Source organism: Pavona decussata, unplaced genomic scaffold (genome assembly GCF_977016875.1).
Source record: "Pavona decussata unplaced genomic scaffold, jaPavDecu1.1 SCAFFOLD_53, whole genome shotgun sequence".
Taxonomy (NCBI): Eukaryota; Metazoa; Cnidaria; class Anthozoa; order Scleractinia; family Agariciidae; genus Pavona; species Pavona decussata.
In genome coordinates, this window is record NW_028145475.1 from 2121696 (window position 1) to 2142500 (window position 20805).

Here is a 20805-nt window from a genome sequence, read left to right on the forward strand (position 1 = left end):
CAAATTTTACACTGATTTCGTACAATAAGATCAAACTCGAAAGCAACTGCTTAAGATTCTTACTGCTTACAAGATCAACAGTGATGTTCTCTTCACCACTCCATATTCCTCTTGTATATTTCTAGTATAGAGAATTTATGGGCACTTAATTTTGTCTCTGTGATAATTGACAATTATTCCAAGAGCGCGTGCTAGGTGTGAAGTGATAGATAGCTAACGAGTTGGCTATGATCATCCCATATTGAACAAGCACCAATGGCATAAAATTTTCATTTTGTAATAAGAACAAGAAGACGATTTAATGGCTGTTGTCTTCTCGTGAATGGTGTAATGACTGTTGTTATATAGCTTGGGTTTCGTTGGACCTAACGCGCGCTCTAATTGGTTGTTTTTTGTTAATTAACATGGTGGAGGCTAAAATCAAATGGTGCACGCGCGGGCAGCAATTGGAAAATTGTTGCTCGTGCGGGCTATATACAAAATTCATATTTCCCCTGGGCGGAAAAGAAAAACTTGAGAATGTTGCATGACAGGATGACAGGTAAGCACGTGATTACATCGACAAAGGTGCCGAAAGTACCACCTGCACAGGTCACTTAAAAGAGAAATTCTAAAAAACTGGATCATTGGCAAAACCAGTCTTGATTAATTGGTATAGCGGCCATGGTATATTATACACTTAATGACTTTTCTCGAGGAAAACAGTTCGTTTTGGTTTCTCGAGAATCTCGATGTTTCCCGAGACGAACATTGAGATTCGAGAGAAAACAAAACGAACTGGGACCAGACATGAAGTGAATTTTGTTATATAGCAGCAAACAAAATTGTGAAGACAATTGTTTAGAAAAATACGTCAAAGGTTTTTAATGAAAGCGCACAGCGAATATGCAAATGTGAATTTAAATCGTTTTTCAACAACAAATTTCTATTAATTAAAGGTCAGCTGAGAAATGACGATTTTAAAGAGTCTTAAAAGCGGCAATTTTATGAAGTCTTTAAAGTGGCGATTTTAAGAATCCCTAGGCCCAGTTCAGACGCCGAACTTTTCATGAGCCGAACTTAACTCAAAATAAGGTCGGCCCAAATCGCGAAACTCCCGTCTTTTGATTCAGACGCCGAACTTAATTAGCCGAACTTAATTTACTTGAAGCAAAACATGTTCTCTACGAGAGACAGCATCTGAAATACGTTATAATAATTTATGCATTACGTTCGGTTCATGAAAAGTTCAAAGCCGTTCTCAACTGATTCAGACGCCGAACTTTTTATTTACTTAAAGGGAAAGTATCATGGGGTTTTTGTTGTCTTTTGTTAAAAATGGTGAAATAAGACCTTCAATCAGCTGTCAAATAATTCTAGAAGGACGAGAGGAACGAAATCAACTCAGTTCTTGAAAAGAACAACTCGTGATCTTTTCTAGTGCATTTTGGCAACAAAAATGCGAAAACTTGAAAAAACATTAGCCGAACATTTTTCAAGTTTCAATCCATACCGGCCTATTCTGTCTCTGGCCAGAGGCATTAATCGACAGTTTTATTGCACTGGGGAATAATTTATAACAAACGTAACAATTCTTTCTTTGTTTCTACTTGACAAGTAAAGTAAGCGTGGGTTAAACGTTTGACATAATATCTTTAATATTCCTCCCTGTAATTTTAGTATTTTTCAACAGCAGATGTTTATCTACACATTTATAACTTCTGTTATTCATGAGTTTATTGCAAATTGTCTTGCCACAGCCAATATTTATATCACCAGAAACTCCGACCAGTGCCCGCGTACACTGTTCACAGACGCTAAAACCAAAACAAGTTAGACGAAAATTTATTGACTGATGTCAGCATTCAGGATAAACATAAACCCAACATATAATAGCCGGTGGTAAAAGTGCAAAAGAAGAAGACTATTTAAAGTAAATTCAGGTCGCAAAAACAAAAGCCAAAACAATTTCACCTCCAACTGTGGTCGAAGAACCTTGAGGAGTCACAAACATCCATACTTTTTAGTGCATCAAGTCGACAGAGAAGACGTTACTTGTATAGATTACAAGTAAATCATACCAGGTGAAGCGGAGCGATGTCTAAAATCTTGCTTCCTCCAAGAAGCGCGGGACTGGTCGTTTTTGAGTCCGTGGCATCCATCGCGCTTGTCGTCCTTGCCGTGATCGGCAATGTTTTCATTTTAGTCGCGCTTCATCGAAATCCGCGTCTACGGAACTCCACGAATGTGTTCATCGCCGCTTTGGCGGTCACCGATCTCTTAAATGCTTGTATCCCGGGAACACTGTTTGCAAGCACTGTGGTGTCAGGAAGACTTGTGTTCGGACTGGCCACCTGTCGCCTGAGTGGTTTCCTTGTACACTTTCTGACTTGCGTCTCCATGTCGAAGATGGCGTTGACCGCGATAAACAGGTACATTGCATGAGTACAAGGGTTTGTATCACACACGGTATATACACCCATGTGCGTATGAGCCCTGAATAGCCTCGATCCCAAATGGGGTATAGAGCCAATAGAAAAAGCTCGGTTTGGAGGCGAGAAAGAAAGGGAGGGAGCCCTTGGACATTCTTGTAATGTCTGGTATCAGTAAACCGGTTTATTCTAAAATGGCTACCATTTGAATACTCTTTTCTACATTCAAATTAGCTGTTCTTTCCACTTCCAAGGGAAAATGGACAGTTTTAGATCCGTGTTTACCGCAAACCTCAGCTAACCGCGGTTTGCGGTTACCCGTTTGCGGTTCGACGTTCAAACGTAATTCGATTAGTTCTTCTTGTAAATTAACGGCCGCTATTTTGAATCAGCAGCCATGAATGGCACTTGTTTTCAAGATCCAATAGGATTTATCAAATTTAACATTTCGCCCGAAATTGTGCCTCTGTTAATGGATAAAGACTTGCTCCACAAGATCATTAGTGTATTATTACGTGAGATAAAACAAGGGTTATACGATAAAAGATGTCAGGTATATAACATACGTGGAAACCTACCTCTCTACGTTGAAAACGCACGTCGAAAACCTCAAACGTGACGTGAAACACTGGTCACGTGACCTCCAACGGTTCGCGATTCGAGGTAAACTGGGATCTAAAACTCTCTATTGCTGAAGAACGCGTTAAGAAGGGCTAATACAAACAAAACAAAATTAAAATCATAGCCATGATTTTATGCCCCTCCCCCCCTTGTTATCTCTACTGTACACCTACACGTAAAATTAAAAAATTATGTTAACCCTTAGCTAATTTCCACGAGAGTGTGAAAATCCTTGGAAATTTTGGTAGGCTTCGGCGGCATATCAGGCTCGTCTGGTCTCGCCATGGGTTTTTTAGCTCGACTGCGTATCGATAAAACACAAACCATGGCTCCACTGAACTCGACTGATATGCCTCCGAAGCGTACCTAAAAGGTACGATTTGGTATAAGAATTCGACTCTTGTCGATGGACCATATTTTTATCCTTTTTTTAGGCGCATTTGAAGAAGACCGAATAAATTAACTTACAATAGTCCAAGTTTTTGCAACAGTCCTTCCAATCGATTAAAATCGTTTTCTTCTTTCAGGTACTTTCGCGTTGTTCAGCAACAGCACTACAAGAAGTTGTTTGGTGGCAAACGTTCGCTGTTTATGCTGGTTATCCTGTGGCTTGTTATTGCCTGCTTCGTTCTCTATCCCACAGTTGTTGGTGTGGGAGAGTTTAATTTCAATCCCGCCTTGTCGTTGTGCGCCTACACCTTTACGAGCACGGGAGCAGAAACAGCCTTCACTCTGATGGTCGTATTCATTTTCTTCCTTTGTTGCCTGTTACTGGTTTGCTTCTCTTACTACCACGTGTCAAAAACGATCCGTGAACATAACACTGGAGTGTCTAGTTCCCTGAATGGTGTCAGTGTCCAGGAAATCAACCTGTCAAAAGTGCTGTTCATTCTGGTGTTTGCCTTTACTCTCTGTTGGCTCCCCACGTTTGTGATCATACTGATCATTAGGGTCATCATACACAACGCCCCGCACGCATTGTGTGTGGTGATACCGTTTTTATTCCAGACGTCCAGCGTTCTCAATCCATTTATTTATGGTGTCTTGAGTCCCCCATTCAAACGCGAGTTTCGCCGACTTTTGATGTTTCACTTTGTGAACCTATCCGATGAAGGCCACCATAATGTCAACCAAGTCCAGGGAAAACTAGGCTCTATCCAGCCGCAATCGGATATTGTTTATCCAACGCCAAATGGGACAAGTAATGAATATCATTCCCGGCAACCAGCTGTGTCTGCGTGGCCGTAGAAAACGAACAACAAAAACAGTTGAACAGTGTCATCAACCACTACCACTACTACTGCTGCTACAAACAACAACAACAATAACAATAAACTGAAACAAGTACGAACACCACTAAAGGACCATCATTGAAATAAATACGATATGTAAACTGTCTTCAGTTCTTAAACATACAAGGCTCCAAGAGAAACCTAGTCCCCGGAGTGAAAACTATGACTTTTGCTCACCGATAGAATGCTCCTGAACCACAGACAGAGCTATTCAAGAAGACTCGCAGCGAGCTCCTCTTTTCTACTAAGTACAAACGTTGTACGATACTAAAATTTCCTTGCATGGAGGTTTCTCGTTGTTATAGAAATGCCAAATATAGATTGCCAGGTTTAATTGCTCAATAGGAAGATACTCGAACTTGGAACCCTGCCTGTCTCCAACCAGACCTCTCTGTTGTAGACGTCTAGAAAGATTTATAGTAATGTAAATATTCACAATAATTTTGAACTTGAGGAGTACACGTTTATTCGATCAGGAAAACTTAGGGAGGAAGTGCAAAATGAATCCGGAAGAGCGCTACAAAATAAGTCATACACCTTCCAAAGTAATAGAACTTAGCCGAAATTTAAACGTGTCAATGCTATGTATTTTGATCCGTTAAACCAAAGCGGCTTCCTGTGTATAATGTTGGAGCTCGCACGTTCTAGCAAGCAAGAAAGCTGTTTCATGGCTTAGACAATTTTTCATCACACCACAACTGTTACAGTCTGCCCTGTTCAGGAAAAGTAGTAGCGTATCGCTAGGGCGTGCGGGCACTTGTGCCGTATATATGTTTGGCAAGCACTAACTTGTGATCGTGGTTGGGCTCCTATTAATATCACTACGCATGTTCTATTCTAACTTATAGGAAATTTCCATTGACATTGTGCATGAACTGAGTACAAAATAGGCCGCGGGGTTGAGAATAAATTAGAGGACTACTGGATCCAAATCAAATGTGGAAAAAAGCCGGATAGGTGGTTAAATTTTTTTTATTAATTTCAGTGTAAAACTGGTCAATGTTTTAGCCAAAGCTCTTCAGTTTAACTTGACTTCTTAAAGACAGGATACAAAAAAGATAAATTGTTATTTATCTTGACGTTCATAAAGAACTTGATTTGCCTTTCTGAAATAGACCCAGACAAACAAAATAAAACTCTTGTTCGGAGAAATCGAATAAAGAAACTTGACCGACATTCAGCCCTTTTATCTATTACCGGTTTCGGTTCTTGAGCCTAAAACTTGCGCGAATATCAAATATAATTCTTACCCTAACTGCTTGTAATTTAACAGAAAAATCAAGGGGGGGGGGGGAATTTAAAAGACATCTTGATTGATGCAAAGTAGGAACTTTTTCACTAATCTGCGCTTGATTTTAACAGTTTTCAAACATAAATATCCTAATGATCAGAGACACCCATGAAGCCAACTATAGATTTAGAATGATTTGCTATGAGGAAAGTACTTTTAACAGAAAAGATAATTATTGGTGAAAAATGCGGGAATAACTCCAAAATCATCCCGCCCTCAAGAAGAGAAGTGCAGCGTTATCGACTGGAACTCAGCAACCGGGAATCAAGCTTCAACCGAATGTTTACTGATCACCATCCTGTGATAGTGGATGGAAAAGCAAGGAAAGCCTCTTCTGGTTTGGTGCCTGATACGCCCGCGGTGAGTAGCTAAGCTGACAAACAGTTCAAGTGTTAAGCTAAGAACTGGCGCAAAAAACTGAATCATTGTTTACTTGAAAACGCTCTTACAGATTTTTTTTATAATTTCACTGACCTGCAAGTTGTTAACGTTGAAAAGTTTGAATCCCTAAAGTTTCGTCATAAAGTGTCTGACTAGATCTCGAGATAATCGATAACGTTTTAAATGGGAAGCTATGCGCTGCCATTGCTATGGTGATAGTTGTTGCTTGGAAACCGATGGGAAAATTAACTTTCATCATATGTTGAAATGATGATGTAGTATGAAGGATATCGAAGTTTATCTTCTATGCCAGATTGTATTTTCAAAACTTCCAACCTAAGTCCAGAAAAACTGCTGCCAGCCTCCTTAAAGTAAATAGCATACGATCCCCATATTTACAGCTGGGTGCCCGCGCAGCTCTGCATCAGTTAAGGATGTTTTGAGATGAATAGGGCACTCGGTGCGAGAAGTGTTTTCGTTAAAGAATTACTTAAATATAAATTGTTAAACTTTCTTAAGGCACGGGTAGAGTGTCTTGAAGGCTTCTCGATCAGTCAGTTACACCTTCTTTGCTAACTTTTCTACTTCTTCCCACGCGTCAGTCTTTTGCATAATTTCGGATGCACATTTTCCTACTTTTTTCTTTTTTCTTTTTATGGAGGCAGCATGTCAACATCTGGATGCCAGATATTGAATAAAAGCACACAAGGAGCTACAAGTAGGCGGAAACCCGTGGTTAGCCCTGCGTCTAAATTTACACAAATAAATAATGTGATAAACAAAGAAAATCAATAAAAATTTTTAAAAAAAAGTTATTACTAATATTATTATTTATTTATTTTGGGAATAGGCGCTATTATTTAACATCAAGAAAAGTACAACCTTAGAGCATTAATTGAAAATAGAACACACAACTTGACTGATTTATTCTCCCGATTAAACCTTTATAGCGGTTACCAATAACATGCGACCTACGGCATTCAAAAAAGTCGGATAAAGTTGCGTTTTGGTGGACGTCAATCAAACAAAAGCCGTTGAAATTATTTTGAATTCTGACAAGATTCCAAGGTAACACGGCATGAAACTAAGAATTTTACCTCGCTAAGAGAAGGTAGACTTTATTTAAATTGATTCTCGAGCCAGATCAAGCGCAAATAAAAGTTTTTTTTTGAATTATAAATTTCAATTTTCACTGCACGTGATAATTTACTCGCTTACACGCATCGCTGGTTTATTATCAGGTGTAGCGATTTCAAATGTTTCATTACACTGTCATTAAAAAAAATACGGCTTCGTCTAAACAATGCCCATTTTTTTTAGATAATCTGGCTTGGAAATCAACTTTCATAAGGTTTACCGTCTGTCAGTAGATAAAACTGACAATTTCTTGGTTCTGTTGCCTTAAAATGGTCTCAGAATTCAAAATAATTTCAACGACTTTTCTTTGATTGACGTCCACTAAAACGCAACTTTATCGGAGTCTTTTGAAGGCGATAGGTCGCGTGTTATTGGTAACCGCTGTACGCTTCAAGATCAACAGTTTTTTTTCTCTCTCTCTTTTTTTAATTTTTAATTTTTACTAACGAAACATTACTTTACATCAAATACAATTTTACAAATTTACACTGATTACGTACAATAAGATCAAACTCGAAAGCAACTGCTAAAGATTCTTACTGCTTACAAGATCAACAGTAATGTTCTCTTCACTTCTCCTTATTCTTCTTGTATCATGTTACTAGTATAGAGAATTTATGGGCACTTAATTTTGTCTGTGTGATAATTTGACAATTATTCCAAGAGCGCGCGTTAGGTGTGAAGTGATAGACAGCTAACGAGTTGGCTATAATCATCCCATATTGAAAAAGCACGAGTGGAATAAAATTTTCATTTTGCAATAAGAACAAGAAGACGATTTAATGGCAGTTGTTTTCACGGGAATGGTGTAATGACTATTGTTATATATAGCTGGAGTTTCTTTGGTTGGTTCTCATTAATTGTTTTTGGTTAACATGGTGGAAGCTAAAATCAAATGGTGCACGCGCGGGCAGCAATTGGAAAATTGTTGCTCGTGTGGGCTATATAAAAAAAATTCATATTTCCCGTGGGCGGAAAAGAAAAACTTGAGAATGTTGCATGACAGGATGACAAGTAAGCACGTGATTACATCGACAGAAGGTGCCGAAAGTACCACCTGCACAGGTCACTTAAAAGAGAAATTCTAAAAAACTGGATCATTGGCAAAACCAGTCTTGATTAATTGGTATAGTGGCCATGGTATATTAAACACTTAATGACTTTTCTCGAGGAAAACAGTTCGTTTTGGTTTCTCGAGAATCTCGATGTTTCCCGAGACGAAGTCGAGGGAAACATTGAGATTCGAGAGAAAACAAAACGAACTGGGACCAGACATGAAGTGAATTTTGTTATATAGCAGCAAACAAAACTGAGAAGACAATTCTTTAGAAAAATACGTCAAAGGTTTTTAATGAGTGCGCACAGCGAATATACAAATGTGAATTTAAATCGTTTTTCAACAACAAATTTCTATTTTAAAGAAGTCTTTAATTAAAGGTCAGCTGAAAAATGACGATTTTAAAGAGTCTTAAAAATGACAATTTTTGAGGATCCTTAAAAGCGGCAATTTTATGAAGTCTTAAAAGTGGCGATTTTAAGAATCCCTAGGCCCAGTTCAGACGCCGAACTTTTCATGAGCCGAACTTAACTCAAATTAAGGTCGGCCCAAATCGCGAAACTCCCGTCTTTTGATTCAGATGCCGAACTTAATTTACTTGAAGCAAAACATGTTCTCTACGAGTGACAGCATCTGAAATACGTTATAATAATTTTTGCATTAGGTTCGGTTTATGAAAAGTTCAAAGCCGTTCCAAGCCGAAATTCCCGGCTGAGCCGTTCCAAATTTAAGCAGCCGTTCTCAACTGATTCAGACGCCGAACTTTTTATGTACTTAAAGGGAAAGTATCATGGGGTTTTTGTTGTCTTTTGTTAAAAATGGTGAAATAAACCTTCAATCAGCTGTCAAATGATTCTAGAATGACGAGAGGAACGAAATCAACTCAATTCTTGAAAAGAACAACTCGTGATCTTTTCTAGCGCATTTTGGAAACAAAAATGCGAAAACTTGCAAAAACGGCCTAACATTTTTCAAGTTTCAATCCATACCGGCCTATTCTGTCTCTGGCCAGAGGCATTAATCGACAGTTTTATTGCACTAGGGAATAATTTATAACAAACGTAACAATTCTTTCTTTGTTTCTACTTGACAGACAAACATTTTTGGGTTTTGAAATGACAACAAATTTGCGTCATACTTCCCCTTTAATTCAAGGTATTAGATTCGGCTTATGAAAAGTTAGGCGCCTGAACTGGGCCTAAGAGCATAAGCGGAACTTGAAAGAAGGGCGACGCATTTTTCCTTCATTAGACTCTGGTAAAGTTGGAAGCTCTTCAAAGGAAATGTCTACAGTAACTATTTAAAAAACGTTTTCTCTTCAAGTAAAGTGAGCGTGGGTTAAACGTTTGACATAATATCTTTAATGTTCGTCCCTGTAATTTAAGTATTTTTCAACAGCAGATGTTTATCTACACAATTATAACTTCTGTTATTCATGAGTTTATTGCAAATTCTCTTGCCACAGCCAATATTTATATCACCAGAAACTCCGACCAGTGCCCGCGTACACTGTTCACAGACGCTAAAACCAAAACAAGTTAGACGAAAATTCATTGACTGATGTCAGCATTCAGGATAAACATAAACCCAACATATAATAGCCGGAGGTAAAACTGCAAAAGAAGAAGACTATTTAAAGTAAATTCAGGTCGCAAAAACAAAAGCAAAAACGATTACACCTCCAACTGTGGTCGAAGAACCTTGAGGAGTCACAAACATCCATACTTTTTAGTGCATCAAGTCGACAGAGAAGACGTTACTGGTATAGATTACAAGTAAATCATACCAGGTGAAGCAGAGCGATGTCTAAAATCTTGCCTCCTCCAAGAAGCGCGGGACTGCTCCTTTTTGAGTCCGTGGCATCCATCGCGCTTGTCGTCCTTGCCGTGATCGGCAATGTTTTCATTTTAGTCGCGCTTCATCGAAATCCGCGTCTACGGAACTCCACTAATATGTTCATCGCCGCTTTGGCGGTCACCGATCTCTTAAATGCTTGTATCCCGGGAACACTGTTTGCAAGCACTGTGGTGTCAGGAAGACTTGTGTTCGGACTGGCCACCTGTCGCCTCAGTGGTTTCTTTGTACACTTCCTGACCTACGTCTCCATGTCGACGATGGCGTTTACAGCGATAAACAGGTACATTGCATGAGTACAAGGGTTTGTATCACACACGCTATATACATCCATGTGCGTATGAGCCTTGAATAGCCTCGATCCCAAATGGGGTATAGAGCGAATAGAAAAAGCACGGTTTGGAGGCGAGAAAGAAAGGGAGGGAGCCCTTGGACATTCTTGTAATGTCTGGTATCAGTAAACCGGTTTATTCCAAAATGGCTACCATTTAAATACTCTTTTGTGTATTCAAATTAGCCGTTTTTTCCACTTTTAAGGGAAAATAGACTGTTTTAGATCCGTGTTTACCGCGAACCTCAGCTAACCGCGGTTTGCGGTTCCCCGTTTGCGGTTCGACGTTCAAACGTAATTCGATTTAGTTCTTCTTGGAAATTTACGGCCGCCATTTTGAAACAGCAGCTATGAATTGTACTTGTTTTCAAGATCCAATAGGATTTATCAAATTTAGCATTTCGCCCGAAATTGTGCCTCTGTTAATGGATAAAGACTTGCTCCACAAGATCATTAGTGTGTTATTACGTGAGATAAAACAAGTATTACGCTAAAAGATGTCAGGTATATAATATACGTGGAAACCTACCTCTCGACGTTGAAAACGCACGTCGAAAACCTCAAACGTGACGTGAAACACTGGTCACGTGACCTCTAACGGTTCGCGATTCGAGGCAAACTCGGATCTAAAACTCTCTATTGCTGAAGAACGACTTAAGAGGGGCTAATACAAACAAAACAATATTAAAATCATAGCCATGATTTTATTTCCCCCCCCCCCCCCCTTTATTATCTCTTCCGTACACCCACACATAAAAATTATGTTAACCCTTAGCTAATTTCCACAAGAGTGTGAAAATCCTTGGAAATTTTGGTAGGCTTCGGCGGCATATCATGCTCGTCTGGTCTCGCCATGGGTATTTTAGCTCAGTCCACTGCGTATCGCTAAAACACGAACCATGGCTCCTTAAAACTCTACTGATATGCCTCCGAAGCGTACCTAAAAGGTACGATTTGGTATAAGAATTCGGCTCTTGTCGATGGACCATATTTTTATCCTTTTTTTAGGCGCATTTGAAGAAGACCGAATAAATTAACTTACAACAGTCCAAGTCCTTTAAACAGTCTTTCCAATCGATTAAAATCGTTTCCTTCTTTCAGGTACTTTCGCGTTGTTCAGCAACAGCACTACAAGAAGTTGTTTGGTGGCAAGCGTTCGCTGTTTATACTGGTTGTCCTGTGGCTTGTTATTGCCTGCTTCGTTCTCTATCCCACGGTTGTTGGTGTGGGAGAGTTTAATTTTAATCCCACCTTGTCGTTTTGTGCCTGCATCTTTAAGAGCCCAGGAGCAGAAACAACCTTCACTCTGATGGTGATGTTCATTTTTTTCTTTTGTTGCCTGTTACTGGTTTGCTTCTCTTACTACCACGTGTCAAAAACGATCCGTGAACATAACACTGGAGTGTCTAGTTCCCTGAATGGTGTCAGTGTCCAGGAAATCAAACTGTCCAAAGTGCTGTTCATCCTGGTGTTTGCCTTTACTCTTTGTTGGCTCCCCACGTTTGTGATCATACTGATCATTAGGGTCATCATACACAAGGCCCCGCACGCACTGGCTGTGGTGATACCGTTTTTGCTCCAGACGTCCAGCGTTCTCAATCCATTTATTTATGGTGCGTTGAGTCCCCCTTTCAAACACGAGTTTCGCCGACTTTTGATGTTTCACTTTGTGAACCTATCCGATGAAAGCCACCATAATGTCAACCAAGTCCAGGGAAGAGTCTCTATCCAGCCGCAATCGGATATTGTTTATCCAACGCCAGATGGAACAAGTAATGAATATCATTCCCGGCAACCAGCTGTGTCTGCGTGGCCGTAGAAACGAAAAACAAAAACAGTTGAACAGTGTCAACAACCACTACTACTACTTCTACTGCTTCTACAAACAAAAACAACAATAACAATAAACTGCAACAACTGCGAACACAACTAAAGGACCAGCATTGAAATAAATGTGATATGTAAACTGTCTTCAGTTCTCAAATATACAAGGCTACAAGAGAAACCTGAGTCCCAGGAGTCGAAACTATGACTTCTGCTCACCAATGTAATGCTCCTGAACCACAGACAGAGCTATTCAAGAAGAACGCAGCGAGCTCCTCTTTCCTACCAAGTACAAACGTTGAACGATACTAAAATTTCCTTGCATGGAGGTTCCTCGTTGTTTTACTAAAATGCCACATAGATTGCCAGGTTTAATTGCTCAATACGAAGATACTCGAACTTGGAACCCTGCCTGTCCCCAACCATGCAGCCCTCTCTGTTGTAGACGTCTAGAAAGATTTATAATGTTTTAAATATTCACAATAGTTTGCACTTGAGGAGTAAAAATTTGCTCGATTAGGGAAAACTTGGGAGGGAGGGAGTGCAAAATGAATCCGGAAGAGTGTTACAAAATAAGTCATACACCCTCCAAAGAAATAGGACTTGGCCGAAATTTAAACGTGTCAATGCTATGTATTTTGATCCGTTAAACCAAAGCGGCTTCCTGTGTATAATGTTGGAGCTCGTACGTTCTAGCAAGCAAGAAAGCTGCTTCTTTTCTTGCACTATAATCTTAGCGTCTGTTTCATGGCTTAGACAATTTTTCATCACACCACAACTGTTACAGTCTGCCCTGTTCAGGAAAAGTAGTAGCGTATCGTTAGGGCGTGGGGGCACTTGTGCCGTATATGTGTTTGGCAAGCACTAACTTGTGATCGTGGTTGGGCTCTTATTAATATCACTACGCATGTTCTATTCTAACTTATGGGAAATTGCCATTGACATTGTGCATGAACTGAGTACAAAATAGGCCGCGGGGTTGAGAATAAATTAGAGAACTACTGGATCCAAATCAAATGTGGAAGAAAGCCGGATAGGTGGTTAAAATGTTTTTATTGGTTCCAGTGTAAAACTGATCAATGTTTTAGCCAAAGCTCTTCAGTTTAACTTGACTTCTTAAAGACAGGATAATATATATATTTAGCCAAGCCTAAAAGCGGAGCTCCAATTTTTTTCGTAGCATTTGTAAAAATCTGCTTAGTGTATGAATGTAATAACCTTAACTTACCAGTTCCTTATCCTTTCTGCAGTTATATTTTTGGTGCATATGCAGCAAACTGCCCAGACAATAACAATGCAATGCAGAGGGAAATTCTTTTTTTAATGCTGATTTGTTACAATGGAGGGCAATTTTGGTTGATTTTTCTTTCCCCGAGGACAAAATTACTTACTCCTGATTGGTCGAGCGGCGAAAACACTCGCTCCACATTGGCTGAACACGCCAGTTCTACATTCCGTTGGTTTCTTAATTTTGTGTCCAAAAAAAACGTCTCCTTTAAGTTCTTTGGAGTTCTACTGTTTAAGCCGGGTTGTTTGTACCATTAATACATGGAAATCAAGTGCTGCAGCTAGAAAGGGAATTCCTAAAGGTTAGTTTTTGTGTTTCTTACAGAAATCAGCAAAAGCCGGATTATTTGTGTCAAAACTAAAAACTTGGATAGGATTGACATTTTTTCAGTTGAGAAACTGAAATCAGTCATGGCGACCATGCAACTGCTTTCAACTCGCTTCTTCTTCTTACAAGTAACAACGAATGATAACTGAGCATAACAGTGTCCTTTTGGTGGGAGAAAGGAGTAGGTCAAATTTTGTGGAAGAAATTAAGTTCCTTCTTTAGATCCACCGTTTGCTATTTTTATCGATCTATTTTCGCGGATTTTCAAGTGGTAGGAATTGGATAGCCTGACATTAAGTTTTACCGTTGTTATTTTACTCCTGAATGAAACTGATATTCTATCTTCATTACATGACTGTGTAAAATTTACAACTCAGTCAATATTTCTCCTACTGAAATCTAAATAAACGTCAAGAAAAGGAGAACGCGGGGAAATCACCCTTGGTTGCTTGGCACAGATCTTTAAGTATGTTTACAACTGAATGAGAGCCGTGCGGTGCGAACGAAACTGCCCCGAAATACAAAATTACAAAATTAGTTTCTCCACGAATATTTCTCCTATCGAAACGATTGAAGTACATTTGTAAAGCTTGAAACACGTGAAATAAGGAAAAATTATTGATTGTTGCTCGGAAACGCATCAGACTAGTAAACGGCTAGCAACTCAGTTGTCTTGCGTTCAAGTTAACAGAGAAAGAAAACTCACTGTCGTTTGCTCATATTCCGCCGATCTCCGCAAAACCGGCTTAAATTAGGTCATTTCACTTTGTTGTTTTTTCGGAGGACTGCAAAGAAATGTACCAAAATTTAAAATGCACGTGCGGAGCGATTGTTTTTGTTGTTCGTTTTCAGCCATGTTGCTGCCGTCGTCGTTGCTTAACAGGGTTCCCTGATATATTTGGTGCTCGGATAAAAATGTCTGAAAAATCATAACTCAGTTAATATTGCTCCTACTAAAAAACTTTTGGCCTTTACAAAAATTTAGACTTCAACGCTTAGTTGTGGCCCGAGATATTAGAGCGTTTAAAACTTGTGCGTGTTTATACAGTGCAAGCGCATGGAAGCAGAGCGGCGCAAAGGCATATCATGTACACGGCTTCAAAACCAAATGTTAAAAAAATAATTTCTCTGCGAATATTGGTGGTATTAAAACGTTTAATGTATCTGTGTGAAGCTTGAAACACGTAACATAAAGAAAAATTATCGATTGTTGCCTGAAAGAAAGAATTTTCGTTTACAAATGATTTGTAAACGGCCGTCGAATTACACGTCATGATAATATTTTTTTGTTACCGTCCCGGAGGAAAATGTTTGGAAATTCAAAACTGTGTCAATTCTGCTCCTCTTGTAATAAGTCTAGTTTCGTCAACAAATGGAAAATACGGGAAAATAGTCTTTGGTGTATGGTAGAATTATTTCAGAGCTTTTAAACTTGTGTCTGTTTACAAACGCATGAGAGCCGTGTGGTGCGAATGAAAAAAAAACACAGCCACGAAACAATATCGTACAAAAGTTAATTTCTAAACGAATGTCGATGGTATCGAGAATTTAATAAACGATAAAAGCACCTGCGTAAAGCTTTAAACACGTAACATGAATAAAATTATCGATTGTTGCCTGGAAGAAAGCATTTTCGTTTACAAATGATCTGTAAACGGCCGTCGGAATCACGTAAACATGACATTTTCTGCAAGAGCAAGTTAGCTCCCGGGGAAAAATGTTTGGAAATCCAAAACTGTGTCAATTCTGGTCCTATAGTAATAATTCTAGTCTCTAAATAAACGTTAACAAATGGAGAATACGGGAAAATAGCCTTTGGTGTTTGGTGGAATTGTTTCAGAGGTTTTAAACTTGTGTGTGTTTACAAACACATGAATGCCGTAAGGTGTGAATGAAAAAAGCACGGCCACGAAACAAAATGTTCAAAAATTAATTTCTACACGAATATCGATGGTATCGAGAATTTAATAAAATATCTGTGTAAAGCTTGAAACACGTAACATAAAGAAAAATTATTGGTTTTTTTTTTTCGGGGAAGAAACCTTTTTGGTTTACAAATGATCTGTTGAAACGGCCGTCGTAATCACGTAAACATGGTATTTTTTGCGAGAGCAAGTAACCTCCCGGGGAAAAATTATTGGATATTAAAAAGTCTAAAAACTGTGTCAATTCTGCTCCTAATTAGTAATAATTCTAGTCTCTAAGTAAACGTTAAGAAAAGGAGAATACCGAAACGTACTCTTTGGTGTTTGGTAGAATTATTTCGGAACTTTGAAACTTGTGTTTGTTTACAAACACATTTATAAGCTTAAGGGCCGTCCGCTGCGAACGAAAAAACACACGGCCACGAAACAAATTTTTCAAAATTAACTTCTCCTCGGATATTGCTGGTATCGAAAGCGATTAAAGTGTCTATGTAAAGCTGTTTTAGAGTTCTAAAAGTTACCATAACTGATCACGAACGGGTGATATAGGCAAATGTGAGGCTTCTTTAAACTTAAGCTTACTTTTCTTTTCCGGTCAGCCTGCTCTAACTTGCTATCCGTCGCTCTCTTCCACGTTGAACTTTGCTTAATCGTCTCCGCTTTTTTGTTTTCTTTTTCTCTCTCTTTCTCTTCTTTCCACGTTTGTCAACATATCCAACAAATACGTATAAATTGTCTTTGTGTTTTTTGTTCTTTAGCATTTCTGTTGTAAACGCACCTTGCCAAACTATCTCGCCATGCAACTTCCCGCCAAACAAACACGGGCGCATTAGCATTGTGGGATTGCGTACGGACGGACGGACGGACGGTGTACGGACGGACAAAAGTGACGTCATAACCAAACCGAAATTTTTCGCATTCATGGGTTTCCCAAATTTTCTTAGCTATGGGGCTCCGCACCCGCGCCTCCGGTACGTGGAGCTCCGCTACAAAAAAGATAAATTGTCATTTATCTTGACGTTCATAAAGAACTTGATTTGCCTTTCTGAATTAGACCCGAACAAACAAAATAAAACTCTTGTTCGGAGAAATCGAATAACGACTGAAACTTGACCAACATTCAGCCCTCTTATCTATCACCGGTTTCGGTTCTTGAGCCTAAAACTTGCGCGAATATCGAAAATAATTCTTACTCTAACCGCTTGTAATTTAACAGAAAAATCAGAGGGGGGGGGGGGATTTTAAAGATATCTTGATTGATGCAAAGTAGGAACTTTTTCATTGATCTGCGCTTGATTTTAACTGTTTTCAAACATAAATATCTTAACTAATCAGAGACACCCATGAAGCTAAATATACATTTAGAATGATTTGCTATGAGGAGAGTCCTTTTAACAGAAAAGAGAAAATGTTAAGTTTTATTTTTCCAGAGAATAACTCCAAAATCATCCCGCAAAAAACTGAATCATTGTTTACTTGAAAACTCTCTTCCCGATTTTTTTTTATAATTTCACTGACCTGCAAGTTGTTTACGTTGAAAAGTTTGAATCCCTAAAGTTTCGTCATAAAGTGTTTGACTAGATTTCGAGATAATCGATAACGTTTTAAATGGGAAGCTATGCGCTACCATTGCTATGGTGATAGTTGTTGCTTGGAAACCGATGGGAAAATTAACTTTCATCATATGTTGAAATGATGATGTAGTATGAAGGATATCGAAGTTTGATTGTATTCTCAAAACTTCCAACCTAAGTCCAGAGAAATTCCTGCCAGCCTCCTTAAAGTAAATAGCATACGATCCCCATACTTACAGCTGGGTGCGCGCGCAGCTCTGCATCAGTTAAGGTTGTTTTGAGATGAATAAGGCACTCGGTGCGTGAAGTGTTTTCGTTAAAGAAATACTTCAATATAAAATTGTTAAACTTTCTTACGGCACGGGTAAAGTGTCTGGGATCATAAGACTTTACCAATGTAAAAGCTTCTCGATCAGTCAGTTACACCTACTACCTTCCCTTTGCTAACTTTTCTACTTCTTCCCACGTGTCAGTCTTTTGCATATTGTCAGATGCACAGTTACCTACTTTTTTCTTTTTTCTTTTTATGGAGCCAGTATGTCAACATCTGGATGCCAGATATGAAATAAAAACACACAAGGAGCGGAAACCCGTGCATAGCTAGCCCTGTGTCTAAATTTACAATAAAATCGTGTGATAAACAAAGAAAATCAATTAAAAATTTTAAAAAAATTATTACTTTTATTATTATTATTATTATTATTATTATTATTATTATTATTATTATTATTGGAAATAGGCGCTATAATTTAACATCAATACAAGTACAACTTAGAGCATTAATTGAAAAAAGAACTCACAACTTGATTTATTCTTCCGATTAAACCTTTAAGCTTAAAGATCAACAGTTTTTTTTTCTCTCTCTTTTTTTTAATTTTTGATTTTTATTAACGAAACATTACTTTACATCAAATACAATTTTACAAATTTTACACTGATTTCGTACAATAAGATCAAACTCGAAAGCAACTGCTAAAGATTCTTACTGCTTACAAGATCAACAGTGATGTATTAGATTCGGCTTATGAAAAGTTAGGCGTCTGAACTGGGTCTAGGAGAATAAGCGGAACTTGAAAGAAGCGCGACGCATTTTTCCTTCATTAGACTCTGGTAAAGTTGCAAGCTCTTCGAAGGAAATGTCTTCAGTAACTATTTAAAAAACGTTTTCTCTTCAAGTAAAGTGAGCGTGGGTTAAACGTTTGACATAATATCTTTAATATTCGTCCCTGTAATTTTAGTATTTTTCAACAGCAGATGTTTATCTACACATTTATAACTTATATTATTCATCAGTTTATTGCAAATTGTCTTGCCACAGCCAATATTTATATCCCCAGAAACTCCGACCAGTGCCCGCGTACACTGTTCACAGACGCTAAAACCAAAATAAGTTAGACGAAAATTTATTGACTGATGTCAGCATTCAGGATAAACATAAACCCAACATATAATAGCCGGAGGTAAAACTGCAAAAGAAGAAGACTATTTAAAGTAAATTCAGGTCGCAAAAACAAAAGCAAAAACAATTACACCTCCAACTGTGGTCGAAGAACCTTGAGGAGTCACAAACATCCATACTTTTTAGTGCATCAAGTCGACAGAGAAGACGTTACTTGTATAGATTACAAGTAAATCATACCAGGTGAAGCGGAGCGATGTCTAAAATCTTGCTTCCTCCAAGAAGAGCGGGACTAGTCGTTTTTGAGTCCGTGGCATCCATCGCGCTTGTCGTCCTTGCCGTGATCGGCAATGTTTTCATTTTAGTCGCGCTTCATCGAAATCCGCGTCTACGGAACTTCATCGCCGCTTTGGCGGTCAACGATCTCTTAAATGCTTGTATCCCGGGAACACTGTTTGCAAGCACTGTGGTGTCAGGAAGACTTGTGTTCGGACTGGCTACCTGTCGCCTCAGTGGTTTCTTTGTACACTTCCTGACCTACGTCTCCATGTCGACGATGGCGTTGACCGCGATAAACAGGCACATTGCATGAGTACAAGGGTTTGTATCACACACGGTATGTACGTGTATGTGCGTATGAGCCTGTGAATAGCCTCGATCCCAAATGGGGTATAGAGCGAATAGAAAAAGCTCGGTATGGAGGCCAGAAAGTAAGGGAGGGAGCCTGTAACATTCTTGTAATGTCTGGTATCAGTAAACCGGTTTATTCCAAAATGGCTACCACTTGAATACTCTTTTGTGCATTCAAATTAGCCGTTCTTTCCATTTTCAAGGGGAAATAGACAGTTTTAGATCCGTGTTTACCGCAAACCTCAGCTAACCGCGGTTTGCGGTTACCCGTTTGCGGTTCGACGTTCAAACGAAATTCGATTCAGTTTTAAATCATTTTAAATCAGCAGCCATGAATGGCACTAGTTTTCAAGATCCAATAGGATTTATCAAATTAAGCATTTCGCCCGAAATTGTGCCTCTATTAATGGATAAAGACTTGCTCCACAAGATCATTAGTGTATCATTACGTGAGATAAAACAAGAGTTATACGCTAAAAGATGTCAGGTATATAACATACGCAGAAACCTACCTCTCCACGTTGAAAACGCACGTCATAAACCTCAAACGTGACGTGAAACACTGGTCACGTGACCTCCAACGGTTCGCGATTCGAGGTAAACTGGGATCTAAAACTCTCTAATACTAATACAAACAAAACAATATTAAAATCATAGCCATGATTTTATCCCCCCCCCCCCCCCCCACTCTTATTATCTTATTATCTCTACTGTACACCTACACGTAAAATTAAAAAAATTTTCTCACCCTTAGCTAATTTCCACGAGAGTACAGTGTGAAAATCCTTGGAAATTTTGGTAGGCTTCGGCGGCATATCAGGCTCGTCTGGTCTCGAGATGGCTATTTTAGCTCGACTGCGTATCGCTAAAACACTAACCATGGTTCCACAAAACTCGACTGACATGCCTCCGAAGCGTACGACTAAAAGATACGATTTGGTATAAGAATTCGGCTCTTGTCGATGGAACATATTTTTATCCTTTTTTTTTAGGCGCATTTGAAGAAGACCGAATGAATTAACTTACAACAGTCCAAGTCCTTTAAACAGTCTTTCCAATCGATTAAAATCGTTTTCTTCTTTCAGGTACTTTCGAGTTGTTCAGCAACAGCACTACAAGAAGTTGTTTGGTGGCAAGCGTTCGCTGTTAATGGTGGTTGTCCTCTGGCTTGTTATTGCCTGCTTCGTTCTCTATCCCACAGTTGTTGGTGTTGGAGAGTTTAATTTCAATCCTGCCTTGTCGTTTTGTGCCTACACCTTTAAGAGCCTGGAGGCAGAAACAGCCTTCACCCTGATGGTCGTATTCATCTTCTTCCTTTGTTGCATGTTATTGGTTTGCTTCTCTTACTACCACGTGTAAAAAACGATCCGTGAACATAACACTGGAGTGTCTAGTTCCCTGAATGGTGTCAGTGTCCAGGAAATCAAACTGTCCAAAGTGCTGTTCATCCTGGTATTTGCCTT

General features: G+C 39.0%; 2 protein-coding genes and 1 pseudogene across 3 annotated transcripts in view; all 3 read left to right on the forward strand.

Moving 5' to 3' along the window:
• The first annotated feature begins 2076 nt into the window (after positions 1 to 2076).
• LOC146480431 (melatonin receptor type 1B-A-like) lies at positions 2077 to 4709 on the forward strand. Its single transcript, XM_085109382.1, has 2 exons — positions 2077 to 2411; positions 3479 to 4709. Exons 1-2 carry the CDS (start codon positions 2077 to 2079, stop codon positions 4278 to 4280), a joined length of 1137 nt encoding a protein of 378 aa, XP_084965508.1. The 3' UTR covers positions 4281 to 4709.
• A 5283-nt stretch (positions 4710 to 9992) lies between these two features.
• On the forward strand, positions 9993 to 12256 carry LOC146480432 (melatonin receptor type 1B-A-like). Its single transcript, XM_085109321.1, has 2 exons — positions 9993 to 10327; positions 11477 to 12256. The coding sequence occupies exons 1-2, from the start codon at positions 9993 to 9995 to the stop codon at positions 12192 to 12194; spliced, it is 1053 nt and encodes a 350-aa protein (XP_084965447.1). The 3' UTR covers positions 12195 to 12256.
• A 6101-nt stretch (positions 12257 to 18357) lies between these two features.
• Positions 18358 to 20805, forward strand: part of LOC146480433 (melatonin receptor type 1A-like) — a 43805-nt pseudogene continuing 41357 nt past the window's right edge. Inside the window, exons 1-2 of the transcript XR_014864659.1 lie at positions 18358 to 19291; positions 20428 to 20805. The exon at positions 20428 to 20805 is cut by the window's right edge and continues 631 nt beyond it. The product of XR_014864659.1 is annotated as a melatonin receptor type 1A-like (transcript). The remainder of the gene's footprint in view (positions 19292 to 20427) is intronic.